Source organism: Salvelinus sp. IW2-2015, linkage group LG4q.1:29 (assembly GCF_002910315.2).
Source record: "Salvelinus sp. IW2-2015 linkage group LG4q.1:29, ASM291031v2, whole genome shotgun sequence".
NCBI classification, from domain to species: Eukaryota; Metazoa; Chordata; class Actinopteri; order Salmoniformes; family Salmonidae; genus Salvelinus; species Salvelinus sp. IW2-2015.
Window position 1 is genome coordinate 2,204,055 of NC_036842.1, and position 15,917 is coordinate 2,219,971.

At 44.0% G+C, this 15,917-nt stretch overlaps 1 protein-coding gene across 2 annotated transcripts in view; it reads right to left on the reverse strand.

Annotated features, from left to right (window-relative positions):
• dym (dymeclin) overlaps nt 1-15,917 on the reverse strand; it is a 143,447-nt gene that overhangs the window by 95,554 nt on the left and 31,976 nt on the right. For both annotated transcript variants that reach the window (XM_070440551.1, XM_070440548.1), the window contains exon 8: nt 10,952-11,094. In XM_070440551.1, the coding sequence (XP_070296652.1) occupies nt 10,952-11,094 (143 nt within the window). The remainder of the gene's footprint in view (nt 1-10,951; nt 11,095-15,917) is intronic.

Below are 15,917 nucleotides of genomic sequence, written 5' to 3' on the forward strand. Positions count from 1 at the left end.
TCAGTAGAGTAAATGAATTAGGACATGGTGGAGGAGGGCCAGCAGCTTAAAGACAGACGTCGTGAGGTCTGAAGGCGTGCTGATTTACCAACAACAGGAAAAATATGCACACACACCAATACATTTACCAACGTTAAGAGAAACATACACACAGCAGAACGTACAATGCTGTGACGACTGCCGACACACATACAGTGCATTCGGAAAGTATTCAGACCCCTTGACTTTTTCCACATTTTGTTACGTTACAGCCATATTCTAAAATTGATTAATAAAAAAACCCCGTAAAAATCGACACAATATCCCATAATGACAAAGCAAAAAAGTATTTTTAATTTGAGAAAATATAAAAAACAAAAACCTTGTTTTACATAAGTATTCAGACCCTTTGCTATGACACACAGCTCAGGTGAATCCTATTTCCATTGATCATCCTTGAGATGTTTCTACAACTTGATTAAAGTCCACCTGTGGTAAATTCAATTGATTCAACATGATTTGGAAAGGCACATACCTGTCTATATAAGGTCCCACAGTTGACAGTGCTTGTCAGAGCAAAAACCAAGCCATGAGGTAGAAGGAATTGTCCATAGAGCTCCAAGACGGGATTGTATAGAAGCACAGATCTGGGGAAAGGTACCAAAAAATGTCTGCGGCATTGAAGGTCTCCAAGAACACAGCGGGCTCCATCATTCTTAAATGGAAGAAGTTTGGAACCACCAAGACTCTTCCTAACAGTGCGGCTTGGTTGTGTTTCGGGGACGCACGGCTCTCGACCTTCACCTCTCCCGAGTCCGTATGGGAGTTGCAGCGATGGGACAAGACCGTAACTACCAATTGGATACCACGAAATTGGGGAGAAAAAAAATACATCGAAAAAGACTCTTCCTAGAGCTGGCCGCCCGGCCAAACTGAGCAATTGAGGGAGAAGGGCCTAGGTCAGGGAGGTGACCAAGAACCCAATGGTCACTCTGACAGAGCTCCAGAGATCCTCTGTGGAGATGGGAGAACCTTCCAGAAGGTCAACCATCTCTGCAGCACTCCACCAATCAGGCATTTATGGTAGTGGCCAGATGGAAGCCACTCCTCAGTAAAAGGCACATGACAGCCCGCTTGGAGTTTGTCAAAAGGAACCTAAAGGACTCTCAGACCATGAGAAACAAGATTCTCTGGTCTGATGAAACCAAGATTGAACTCTTTGGCCTGAATGCCAAGTCTGGAGGAAACCTGGCAACATCCCTACGGTGAAGCACGGCGAAGGCAGAATCATGCTGTGGGGATGTTTTTCAGCGGCAGGGACTGGGAGATTAGAGGGAAGATGAACGGAGCAAAGTACAGAGAGATCCTTGATGAAAACCTGCTCCAGAGCACTCAGGACCTCAGACTGGGGCGAAGGTTCACCTTCCAACAGGATAACGACCCTGAGCACACAGCCAAGACAATGCAGGAGAGGCTTCGAGACAAGTCTCTGAATGTCCCAGCAAACAGGCCCAGGCGTACTGTAGACAGGGTACCGAGACATGGAAAGAGACCGGGCTGCGTCGAGGCAGACAGCAGACAGGGTGCCCAGGCAGGGACTAGGAAAGAGAGCGGGGACGGGTCGGGGCAGACAGGCCCAGGCCTACTGTAGACAGGGTGCAAATCCCCACAACAGACGCAAAAGCCAGCCAGAAAAACAATCTTGAGGCATAAAAGTGGTATACTCGAGCAACGCTTTATCGGAGCCATGGTCTGTTTTTGGAGAACCCAGGCAGGCTGCCAGGACGGGGTGGGCTGAGGAGCGAGCGTGTGTGTGTGTGTGTGTGTGTGTGTGTGGGAGGGAGGATGTGGTAGCTTTTGGAATACTGGACAGGAGGCATGCTATGCTAAACAGATTACAAAACTCCACTGACACCACTGGTAGTAACTCAAAAATAAAAGGAAGTGGAGCAACTGCTACCAATGGTATGTGGGGAGACAACGTTTGAGTACAGATGAACTACAACAGACAGCATACAGGACGGCGTGTTTAACAAATGACGAAGGCTACTCCCTGCCACAAGTGATGACGACGACTCAATGCACAGAGTACAAAAAGAAACGGAGCAACTGCGATCAACGGTGTCAATGCCATTGTATGTTACCGTGCATGGATTTAGCCAAACCGTTTTCCAACTGGTGTTGGTAAGAGTTTGCAACAGTTTTCACTGGAAACTAAGCCATTTGTCGGTCTGGAATCACCTTAAGATTGACATTTTGCCCAGAGCGTTGGAACATAATGATAATGACAGTACAGTAAAAGGGAAATTACAATCCAGTTGGTTGGGTGGCTTCAAAGCTCTCTTTCCTCTCCCATGGAGACAAATAAGAGGGCTGATATAAAACTGGTTTGATGAATAGATGAATATGTTGGCTACCGCCCTGCCTACAGACAGCCTGACTGACTGTAGGCAGGCTAAGTGATTGACTGTCTGACTGAGTGGTTGGATGGCTGACAGACTTCCTGGGAATACCCCACTGAAGATCACACAGGCACAGGGCTAAAGATCACACACACTCTCTGTCCTGTGGTGCCATGTGAAACGGGATCATGCTATCATGCTGGGACTGGGAGTGAATAAGTAGTGGGGAAATTGGCCCTACCTTGAAGAGGGAAAACAATGCATCAAACAGAAACAAAGCAGTGAGTCTGTCTGTCCATCCATCCAGGCCCCATCCCATCTACAGAGCAGAGACGAAGGGCGCATTGTGACATAGTCACACATCGCTGAGTCACACATGTGATCACAACAATTCGATAGAGAGCCTTGACCAAACCCGTCTGTCTGTCTGCCCAGGCCTCCAAGCCATGTTGGCCGTTTCTGCCACATTACACACTTTGTTCCAATGTGGACGCCCCCGGGCAGTCTCTAATCTGTGCTCATCCAGTTGAGGGGACGATCTGTCCCAGTTGTGGACATGACTAGTCAGCCAACATCCGATATGGCGTCTATCTATCAGTGTGTGTGTGTGCGTGTGGGGAGGAGATGAGGCAGTAGCAGACACTGAGGCTCTTGGGGATTAGAGAGGGGTCAGGGCATAACTCAGACCTCTGATCACACAGTCAGGCAGTAGCTCGCTACACACTGACACACACACACACACACACACACACACACACACACACACGTCAGAGACACAGACAGAGACAGGCCGGCTGCTGATGGCCCGCTGATAGGCGTCTGCCACCAACAAAGAGCACTTATCTGTGGGAAACCGATGACCGCCATTCCATTCAGACACACGCAGACTCTCCCGCTGGTCAAGGGCCCCCCTTCTCTTGTTTGTTTGACAATGGTTCTCCCCCCCCCCCCCCATTTAGACAGCCTCTCACTCCCTCAGTCTCACTTTGGCCATTGGCACGGCCGCTCGCCCCCTCTCTCTCTTCTATGATTGACCATGGTTGTATCTCATCTCTTTCTTTAATATATTTCCCTCCAGTTGGTTTCATCCCCCTCTTCTCCTACCACTCTTGCTCTCCGTCATGCTCTCCAACAGGGCCCTGTGTCCTGGTATATCTATAGAGATACATAAGATCATTGTGACATCCTCACGATCACAACAATGTTATTTATTTCATTTCCCTTTGCTTGATTTGGCCTCTGACGGTTTGCCGTGTCTTCCTTTCATTATGAAATGGGATCTTTCACTGGGAGTAGGAAGAATTCTCCAGTCCTCCACAGAGAGAGTGCTCAGTGGCGGTCCCTGGCCTCTTCCTGTTCCCTGAAAGGATTTCCTTCCTGCTCCTCCGCTACAATCACAGGCCTAGCTTCCCCATGGAGCAGCAGGACTATGTGTGTGTGTGTGTGTGTGTGTGTGTGTGTGTGTGTGTGTGTGTGTGTGTGTGAGAGAGAGTGAGAGAGAGTGAGACCAGGAAGTGGAGGCGGCGCAGGAGAGCACAACATGCCAATATTAAACTAAACCAGAGATCTCCAATATTTTCTAGCATTAAAGCTACTTTAAAAAAATACAAGATGTCACGATTTCTTTCTAGCTTTCAAATAGGCTCATTCTTCTCCTCTCCCCTGCAAGTCTTCCCCAGGTCCTTAGTGTACAATGTGTCGTGTAGTGTAGTGGGGCGACAGCGTAGCCTAGCGGTTAGAGCATTGGACTAGTAACCGAAAGGTTGCAAGATCAAATCCCCGAGCCGGCAAGGTACAAATCTGTCGTTCTGCCCCTGAACAAGGCAGTTAACCCACTGTTCCTAGGCCGTCATTGAAAATAAGAATTTGTTCTTAACTGACATGCCTAGTTAAATAAAGGTAAAATAAAAAAATAAATGTCTCAAAGCTAAAAAATCCTTATTTTAACCTGTCTCCTCTCCTTCATTTCATTGAAGTAGATTTATCAAGTGGGATCACCTGGTCAGTCTGTCATGATGGAGCAGGTGTTATTAATGTTTTGTATACTCAGTGTGCAGTATATCACAACTTTGCATTTCACCCCCACCATATTTGGATCGGTTTGCGGACCGATGCACTCGTATTCCAGACATTTGAATCGGTGGCCGATGCGTATCGGTTTTATTACGCTAAATAGAATTTTCCTCGGACATCGACTCTAAAGGGGGAATAGGCCAGCCTAGTCCCCTGTTAGTGTTAACACCTCCACATCCTCTTTAATTGTCCAGGGGACTACATGCTGCACACTGCTGTACAAACACCCTTCATTCTTCGGCTTGGCTGTCGGACAGAACAGGCTTGTTGTCCTATATAAAGACATCAGTGTGAGTAGGGTACTAAAGTTTGATTTACAATCAGGATGCATTGTAGACTGTAGTTAGCTGTAGCCTTGGCATGCAGTAAACTGATTTAGCTAGCTGCCAATCGTAGAATGATGCCATTGTACGGTAGAATGGGAGAGGAGGATGTGCATGAAGACGCACAAAAAAAAGCAGACAAAGAAACTAAGTAACGAAGACACTAACATCATAAAGTACAAACACCTGTCTAGTCTGGTTGGAACAGGACTCTTTCTCGGTCTCTAAATCTGTCTCTGAGCACACACAGCCTTCCTTATGTGTCATGTCTGATCTGTACCGGGTAGACTACAGTGTGGACTGTCTGATAGATCGAGGGGAGCTGCCCTGTCCTATCTACGAGCACACAGCACTCTATCGTACCGTCTGTGAATGGGAGACATTATGGAACAATATCAAGGCCTGGCCCTCATTCTGGCGCACAGATGGATAGACACACATTTTTTAAACATGTCATTCATTCAGCAGACGCTGTTATCCAGAGAGACATGCAATTAGTGCATTTATCTTAAGATAGCTAGGTGAGACAACCACATCACAGTCGTAGTAAAACAGACGTCTAACCTCCCGCTGAACCCTACCCAGCAGCCTTTAGTGGCCTGTGAAGGGCCTTGTGTACTAAGTGGAGTGAAGCGGGAAACGCAGAAGTGGAGAATCAGAGAAGTGAGAAGCTGAGCGATAAAGAAAAACATCCACCTCGCTAACAAAGCTCCCTGTCTTGTCACAAAACACTACAGAAAAGGTAAACCCCTTTCTTCCATTCAGCAATGCTCTCCTGTCTATCTTCATGTGATCTCTTTATTTATTTTTACTACCAGTAAATTATAGATAAATCTCATATCTGTCCAAGTAGCATTGAGCTCTAGGCCGTGACCCACAGCCCCAATCCCACAGAGACAGAGAGACAGTGAGACAGCTGGCCCTGGACATCCAGGCTGTGGTTTGGCCATGACAGGCTTTCTAGATTCCCCTGGCTGTTCCTGGCCAGCAAAACATTTATTATGACTGGTTATCTTTTTATCACAGGCTACATCCAGCATCAGAGGAAGAGAAGGTCATGTAGCTGTGTGTGTGTGTGTGTGTGTGTGTGTGTGTGTGTGTGTGTGTGTGTCTCTCAGAGACCTAACCAGCCACATCCATGGCACTGAGAAATTCCCACAGTTAAAACACAACAGGCAGTCATCTGACTCTAAGGGACCATTGTTTACTCTGCTACAGTACTTCACGACTTCCCATTAAAACAGGATATGTCCCAAAATGGCATCCTATTCCCTATTTAGTGCACTACTTTTGACCAGGGCCCATAGGTCGATAGTATAAAAAAAAGTGCACTATGTAGGGAATAGGGTGCCATTTGGGATACAACCCTGGTATCACAGAGAGTGAGGACTCCACAAAATCTAACTATAAACAGGAAAACCCCAATTCAAAACAAAGGCAGCTATACCACAGTCATTAAGTTAATTGATAAAATATATAATGAATCTCCATCCGCCAAAGAGGTCTCCAAAACAGATATATTGTTCCATCACAGTGGGGGAAGGCTTCTTGAGGATAAAATACGAGAGGGTTGTCGAGTGTCTTGGTTGCCCTAGCAACCCCGACTCCTGTGTGTGTGGGCAGTGTTTAGAAATGGCAGACTATAGCAATGACAACGATTGTGGGGATTAGTCGGACAATACCTTACACATAGGGCGGGAGTGTGTGTCCCTGTAGGGGAGTTATGGCGTGTAGTTATTCAATGCACAAAATACCCCCTTATTCATCAGTGACTACTGGCTATGATTGGAAATTGATACAAAATACCATTGCAGTGTCATTTTTGGAACACCAATGACTTCAACACGAAGTGCCCACTCCCACTTCCGACCAAAGATGATAAATAGATCCAAAGAGAGACGAGAGGTCTGACATCACTGTCTTGGTCTGTTCCTGGAAAATCAGGAAGTAAAACAGGCAACACAGAGTCTGACAGAGTCTCAGGGCTGTTCATTAAAATGAAATGCATCCTTGCACTCTCTGGATGATGGAGACACAGATTCAGTACAGTCATGCCGGCGCTGTCTGTCCTCTACTAATATGTCCAAGAGAGTCTTACATCAGTACGATTACATTTTAAAATGTTGAAATGATGGGATGTAAAACTAATCCTGTGATTTACGCGACTTCTGTTCAGACGAGACGAGGCAAAGTATAAAAAGGCCGTAAGGCCGTAACAGGGCTTTTTAGATAACGTCATTTCCTGGCGCTCTCAGATCAAACTTTACTTATAATTTCTTGTACAGACCCAGGTGTTCACCGAAAATAATACAACATCAGTGAGTGTGTGTGTACACAGTACCAGTCAAAAGTGTGGACACCTACTCATTCAAGGGTTTTTCTTTATTTTGACTAATTTCTACATCGTATAATAATAGTGAAGACATTAAAACTATGAAATAACACATTTGGAATCATGTAGTAACCAAAAAAAGTGTCAAACAAATCAAAATATTTTATATTTGAGGTTCTTCAATGTAGCCACCCTTTGCCTTGACAGCTCTGCACACTCTTGGCATTCTCTCAAACAGCTTCATGAGGTAGTCACCTGGAATGCAATTCAATTAACAAGTGTGCCTTGTAAAAAGTTAATTTGTGGAATTTCTTTCCTTCTTAATGCGTTTGAGCCAATCAGTTGTGTTGTCACAAGGTAGGGATGGTAGACAGAAGACCAAGTCCATATTATGGCAAGAACCGCTCAAATAAGCAAAAGAGAAATGATAGTCCATCATTACTTTAAGACATTAAGGTCAGTCAAGGGCAGCCCAAATAAATGATTCAGAGTTTAAGTAACAGACACATCTCAACATCAACTGTTCAGAGAAGAGTGCGTGAATCAGGCCTTCATGGTCGAATTGCTGCAAATAAACCACTACTAATTTACATCAATAAGAAGAAGAGCCTTGCGTGGGCAGAGAAACACGAGCAATGGACATTAGACCAGTGGAAATCTGTCCATTGGTCTGATGAGTCGAAATATTCAACCATCGTGTCTTTGTGAGACGCAAAAAAGGTGAACGGATGGAGGAGGCATGGTGCAGGACGTGTGATGGTGTGGAGGTGCTTTGCTGGTGCCACTGTATGTGATTTTTTCGAATTCAAGACACACTTAACCAGGATGGCTACCACAGCATTCTGCAGTGATACGCCATCCCATCTGGTTTGCGCTTAGTGGGACAATCATTTGTTTTTCAACAGGACAATGATCAAACACACATCCAGCCTGTGTAAGGGCTATTTGACCAAGGAGAGTGATGGAGTGCTACATCAGATGACCTGGCCTCCACAATCACCCGACCTCACCCCAATTGAGATGGTTTGGGATGAGTTGGACCGCAGAGTGAAGGAAAAGCAGTCAACGGGTGCTCAGCATATGTGACCCGTTCCAGGAAACTAGGCAAATGTCGCGGGTCACTACTTCACAGGCAAGCCGTTTGAAAGTAAACCATTTTATTAATATAAAATGCTCACTTCTGTCTATTTGAGCTGGTCAGTATGTCTTTGTAATCCTGTCTAACGCTGCTTTGTTTATTTTTACGCATTGTGTAGTAAAACTGCATAAGTGTCCACTTTCTGGAGGACCGAGTTTTGTAATGAGTGGAATTCGAGTATGATAGCTAAGGGAGATGGAGAAAACATTTGTCTCCGGATTACATCTTCAAACTAAGAGCAACCATGGCATCCGACAGGAGACGCGTCCATCCATGAACGATGTATATGGGTAAGACAGTCTAGCTAGCTACATTTTCAGAGATTACACATATCTAATTTTGACAGAAAGTGGTTTCATTTCAAGTAAAGGTTTACTGTTAGCTAGCTAGCTAACGTTAGCTGAATATACGACTGCACCCGAAATGGTAACTTGGATAGTGGAGTCTTTTTTTAAGACATGTACAGTTGAAGTCGGAAGTTTACATACACTTAGGTTGGAATCATTAAAACTCGTTTTTCAAATCACTCCACAAATTTCTTGTTAACAAACTAGAGTTTTGACAAGTCGGTTAGGACATCTACTTTGTGCATGATACAAGAAATGTTTCCAACAATTGTTTAGACTGATTATTTCACTGTATCACAATTCCAGTGGGTCAGAAGTTTACATACACCAAGTTGACTGTGCCTTTAAACAGCTTGGAAAATTCCAGAAAATTATGTCATGGCTTTAGAAGCTTCTGATAGGCTAATTGACATCATTTGAGTCAATTGGAGGTGTACCTGTGGATGTTTTTCAAGGCCTACCTTCAAACTCAGTGCCTCTTTGCTTGACATCATGGGAAAATCAAAAGAAATCAGCCAAGACCTCAGAAAAAAAATTGTAGACCTCTACAAGTCTGGTTCATCCTTGGGAGCAATTTCCAAACGCCTGAAGGTACCACATTCATCTGTACAAACAATAGTACGCAAATATAAACACCATGGGAGCACGCAGCTGTCATACCGCTCAGAAAGGAGACGCGTTCTGTCTCCTAGAGATGAACGTACTTTGGTGCGAAAAGTGCAAATCAATCACAGAAAAACAGCAAAGGACCTTGTGAAGATGATGGAGGAAACAGGTACAAAAGTATCTATATATCCACAGTAAAACAAATCCTATATTGACATAACCTGAAAGGCCGCTCAGCAAGGAAGAAGCCACTGCTCCAAAACCGCCATAAAAAAGCCAGACTATGCTTTGTAACTGCACATGGGGACAAAGATCGTACTTTTTGGAGAAATGTCCTCTGGTCTGATGAAACAAAAATAGAACTGTTTGGCCATAATGACCATTGTTATGTTTGGAGGAAAAAGGGGGAGGCTTGCAAGCCGAAGAACATCATCCCAACCGTGAAGCATGGGGGTGGCAGCATCATGTTGTGGGGGTGCTTTGCTGCAGGAGGGACTCGTGCACTTCACAAAATAGATGGCATCATGAGGTAGGAATATTATGTGGATATATTGAAGCAACATCTCAAGACATCAGTCAGGAAGTTAAAGCTTGGTCGCAAATGGTGCTTCCAAATGGATAATGACCCCAAGCATACTTCCAAAGTTGTAGTAAAATGGCTTAAGGACAACAAAGGCAAGGTATTGGAGTAGCCATCACAAAGCCCTGACCTCAATCCTATTGAGAATTTGTGGGCAGAACTGAAAAAGCGTGTGCGAGCAAGGAGGCCTACAAACCTGACTCAGTTCCACCAGCTCTGTCAGGAGGAATGGGCCAAAATTGCTTGTGGAAGGCTACCCGAAATGTTTGACCCAAGTTAAACAATTTAAAGGCAATGCTACCAAATACTAATTGAGTGTATGTAAACTTCTGACCCACTGGGAATGTGATGAAAGAAATAAAAGCTAAATAAAATCACTCTACTATTATTCTGTCATTTCACATTCTTAAAATAAAGTGGTGATCCTAACTGACCTAAGACAGTGACTTTTTACTAGGATTAAATGTCAGGATTTGTGAAACAATGAGTTTCAATGTATTTGGTTAAGGTGTTTACCAGGTGTAGCCAGCCAGCCTGGTAAACAATGAACCATAATCCCAACTCATGACGTTACTACACAGCATGAATCTGCAGGTAGCTAACCAACCAGGTACAATGTTAGCTAGCTAACATTAGGCTATAGCTAGCCAAGAAAATAGCAAAAGTGAACTCAAAAGTGAGTTTCCAAGTACAGAATTTTCCCCCCAATGTTCCCCTACTGTAGTGTATGATATACCATTTTGTAGCCCTGAGTCTCTACTTTTATCCAATGTAAAAAACAATTTAAAATGTTGCTACATAAGACCGATTTGAGCTGGTCGGTCATATACTGTATGTGGGAACTCCTCCAAGACTGTTGGAAAAGCATTCCAGGTGAAGCTGGTTGAGAGAATGCCAAGAGTGTGCAAAGCTGTCATCAAGGCAAAGGGTGGCTACTTTGAAGAATCTCAAATATAAAATATATTTGTATTGTTTAACACTATTTTGGTTACTACATGATTCCATATGTGTTATTACAAAGTTTTGATGCCTTCACTATTATTCTACAATGTAGAAAATAGTAAAAATAAAGAAAAACCCTTGAATGAGTAAGTGTCCAAACTTTTGACAGGTACTGTATATGTGTGTATAAGTAATTTGCCTGTCTGTCTGTGCACCTGTCGTTACTTACTTGCTACTCCCGAGGCAAGTCCGTAGAGCAGGCCTCCTCTGTCAGACTGCTGTTCAAAGATGTGTGTGGCAGGAGGCGGACACTTCTCCTGTCTGATGAAGTTATACAGCAGAGTCTTCACCAACTGACTGGTCAGGGACAAACTGGGGAAGATGAGACAGAGACGACACACAAGCCAGCAGCTTGTATTCATGGATGTCAAGGAAAGCCAAGCTTCCCCAAGAAATGTACCCAAGAAAAAATATAAAAACATAAAATAATGCATCTTTATAGTCTCTCTGTGTTTTATCATTTTCATTCAATTCGCAAGAGGTTGAATGCGTCTCACCGGAGAAAGCATCCGAACGAGCAAAACAGCACCCCTCTGTCTCTGTATGTGTAAGCCATCTATCTGATGCTGTCTGGTCTAAAAGAGTATGACATTGTTGCCGCCTGTAGCATTGAATGCAAGGAAAGCCAGCGAGCCCTTGACAAAAAAAGTATGAAATAAGAGCCAATCACCATTGAGCTAAACTGAGTGAGCTCAACTGTGAATGGTCCTGGTGCACCAAAATAAAAAGTGTCAAGGGAAGCCAGTTTGGATTTGGCGTCATTCCTATCAAATCGCAACGACAGCATACATCACTGAGAGAAACAACTTGAATTGTTCCATCTCGTTGTGTTGTGGTCTTCCGGTGGCTAGCTAAAATAGGCTCATTCCTAAATTAGCCATGTATGGCGATAGTTATTTGGGCTTGTGGTTTTACTTAATTCTCCGTACTGGTCAATTAATATATTGGTGATTCTGATCCAACCATTCATTTATTAACTGTACCCCTGTTTCTGTTCAACACACAGAAATCAGAACCATAGACAGCTACATATTAAGCTTAAGTTGAACGGACTAAATCGTTTTTGGCATCATTTAGTTGACACTGTATTAGACTACGCATAGGTGATTTTATGATGTTGAAATGGTGCTGGAAATAGTGGAGGCAGCGCCTGTTTACTTTGCGACTTGCGGTAACTCTCCGTGGTTCTAAATCAATAGTTGTTTAGTGGTCCGAAAATGTCGGAAACATTAAAACTTGCTTGACCATGCTGTAGGTCATGTAACTGTTACATGCAATATGTTTTGTGGACTTCAACGGACAGCGGTTGCTCTCCAGTTTTGTGACGAAACAAAAGGTGTGATTGAATGTATTCTGCCAACGTCTTCTTATGGTCTCGGCCTTTAGACCTATAGATCACGGTCGCAAGGCATATAAACTAACAGGTTACAGATCAAACAACGCAATTATCAGAACACTTAGGTGATAATATGGCATTATCTTTCTGGCATCCCAGTAATTTTAGCCACGCACCACTACTGACACAGAGAGACCCAGTAGACCTGCTAGCAATAGATGGGCATGACAGGTTATTACATGTTATCTATCACATTATCACCACCATTTAAGTGATGATGCCCTCGAGGCCAGTGTTTGGAGGATATATTGGCACGGGTGTTGTTAGGTCTGAGACAAAGTCGAGTTACCAACATATTCAAATAATGATTTAATACTTGAATTAAAAAGTTATTTTGATGAATTTATTCATCCTTCCACAAGATATAGTCCCGACACAAATCTAGAGTTGCTACCCAAGCCGGCTGGTCGCTCGCTCTATTAGTTCGGTTGCTAGAGACACAAACCAGTCGTTCAGTCTTTTTGTTCTGTATCAATGGATGTTCATTCTAAATGTTCCATTGCCATACTAGCTGGCAACATTCTTATCCCTTGCTTGCTAGCTAGCCAACTACGGCTAACTTAGTCACGTCAAAAAGTGCAGCCAGAATTACAAAGTAACTTCATTTGCATCACTATATATTTTACCTCTTGGGGATGTCATTCGAAAACATAATGTTAACTTTCACTGCTATGCGGATGACACACAGCTGTACATTTCAATGAAACATGGTGAAGCCCCAAAATTGCCCTCGCTAGAAGCATGTGTTTCAGAAATAAGGAAGTGGATGGCTGAAAACGTTCTACTTTTAAACTCGGACAAAACAGAGATGCTTGTTCTAGGTCCCAAGAAACAAAGAGATCTTCTGTTAAATCTGACAATTAATCTTGATGGTTGTAAAGTCGTCTCAAATAAAACAGTGAAGGACCTCGGCGTTACTCTGGACCCTGATCTCTCTTTTGACGAACATATCAAGACTGTTTCAAGGACAGCTTTTTTCCATCTACGTAACATTGCAAAAATCATAAATGTTCTGTCCAAAAATGATGCAGAAAAATGTATCCATGCTTTTGTTACTTCTAGGTTAGACTACTGCAATGCTTTATTTTCCGGCTACCCGGATAAAGCACTAAATAAACTTCAGTTAGTGCTAAATACGGCTGCTAGAATCCTGACTAGAACCAAGAAATTTGATCATATTACTCCAGTGCTAGCTTCCCTACACTGGCTTCCTGTTAAGGCAAGGGCTGATTTCAAGGTTTTACTGTTAACCTATAAAGCGTTACATGGGCTTGCTCCTACCTATCTTTCCGAGTTGGTCCTGCCGTACATACCTACACGTACGCTACGGTCACAAGACGCAGGCTCCTAATTGTCCCTAGAATTTCTAAGCAAACAGCTGGAGGCAGGGCTTTCTCCTATAGATCTCCATTTTTATGGAATGGTCTGCCTACCCATGTGAGAGAGCCAGACTCGGTCTCAACCTTTAAGTCTTTACTGAAGACTTATCTCTTCAGTAGGTCATATGATTGAGTGTAGTCTGGCCCAGGAGTGTGAAGGTGAACGGAAAGGCTCTGGAGCAACGAACCGCCCTTGCTGTCTCTGCCTGGCCGGTTCCCTCTCTCCACTGGGATTCTCTGCCTCTAACCCTATTACAGGGGTTGAGTCACTGGCTTACTGGTGCTCTTTCTGCCGTCCCTAGGAGGGGTGCGTCACTAGAGTGGGTTGAGTTACTGACGTGATCTTCCTGTCTGGGTTGGCGCCCCCCCTTGGTTTGTGCTGTGGTGGAGATCTTTGTGGGCTATACTCGGCCTTGTCTCAGGATTGTAAGTTGGTGGTTGAAGATATCCCTCTAGTGGTGTGGGGGCTGTGCTTTGGCAAAGTGGGTGGGGTTATATCCTTCCTGTTTGGCCCTGTCCGGGGGTATCATCGGATGGGGCCACAGTGTCTCCTGACCCCTCCTGTCTCAGCCTCCAGTATTTATGCGCAGTAGTTTATGTGTCGGGGGCTAGGGTCAGTTGGTTATATCTAGAGTACTTCTGTCTTATCCGGTGTCCTGTGTGAATTTAAGTATGCTCTCTCTAATTCTCTCCTTCTCTCTTTCTTTCTCTCTCTCGGAGGACCTGAGCCCTAGGACCACGCGTCAGGACTACCGGGCATGATGACTCCTTGTTGTCCCCAGTCCACCTGGCCTTGCTGCTGTTCCAGTTTCAACTGTTCTGCCTGCGGCTATGGAACCCTGACCTGTCCACCGGACGTGCTACCTGTCCCAGACCTGCTGTTTTCAACTCTCTAGAGACCACAGGAGCGGTAGAGATACTCTTATTGATCGGCTATGAAAAGCCAACTGACATTTACTCCTGAGGTGCTGACCTGTTGCACCCTCGACACCAGTGTGATTATTATTATTTGACCATGCTGGTCATTTATGAACATTTGAACATCTTGGCCATGTTCTGTTATAATCTCCACCCGGCACAGCCAGAAGAGGACTGGCCACCCCTCATAGCCTGGTTCCTCTCTAGGTTTCTTCCTAGGTTTTGGCCTTTCTAGGGAGTTTTTCCTAGCAACCGTTCTTCTACACCTGCATTGCTTGCTGTTTGGGGTTTTAGGCTGGGTTTCTGTACAGCACTTCGAGATATTAGCTGATGTACGAAGGGCTATATAAAACAACTTGATTTGATTTGATTTGTTTAAGCTGTTTTCTTGAGACATTTATTTGGATACATCCATAACAATGAGCTAATGAGGCGCGATTTCGCCTGGCATAGATCATGTGCTCTCTCGTCAGGACACTGTTGTTCAGAGAAGCTAGCCAACAACACAGCTAACATAATCACTTAAAACTGAAGCTGGAAAGACTGCAAACTAGCTGCAATTCATTTCTTGTACCTTTTTTCAATTAAAATTTCTTTGTATATATCCATAAATATTATGCAGCTGATTCATGACTCCGAATGGTTGGGAAACGCTGCCTGCCTGTCTCGTCCCGACTCACAACACGTTCATTACTATGGGACAGCTGGAGATCGAATTTGAATATTGATACAATGCTGTAAATGTCAAAGAGACAGACAGCAATATTTATACAAATCTCTTGCTGTGGAAAACTAAATGTTAGTCTAAAAGGAATAGTGAGATGCTTTTTATAGTGGAGATCAAGTTTAGAAATTGCTTGTCTGGGCTAATGAGAGGTGGATTGCGCAGAGTAAATAGGCATTTTAACGTCATAGATTTAGCCGGTGGTAACTTGCGGAAGACACCGGCTGGAATTTTAACCAATCAGCATTCAGGATTAAACCCACCCGTTGAATAAAATATGACATATTCCTGACCTATGCCATCTACAGTGGGGAGAACAGTATTTGATACACTGACAATTTTGCAGGTTTTCCTACTTACAAAGCTGTAGAGGTCTGTCATTTTTATCATAGGGACACTTCAACTGTGAGAGACGGAATCTAAAACAAAAATCCAGAAAATCACATTGTATGATTTTTAAGTAATTAATTTGCATTTTATTGCATGACATAAGTATTTGATACATCAGAAAAGCAGAACTGAATATTTGGTACAGAAACCTTAGTTTGCAATTACAGAGATCATACGTTTCCTGTAGTTCTTGACCAGGTTTGCACACACTGCAGCAGGGATTTTGGCCCACTCCTCCATACAGACCTTCTCCAGATCCTTCAGGTTTCGGGCTGTCGCTGGGCAATACGGACTTTCGGCTCCCTCCAAAGATTTTCTATTGGGTTCA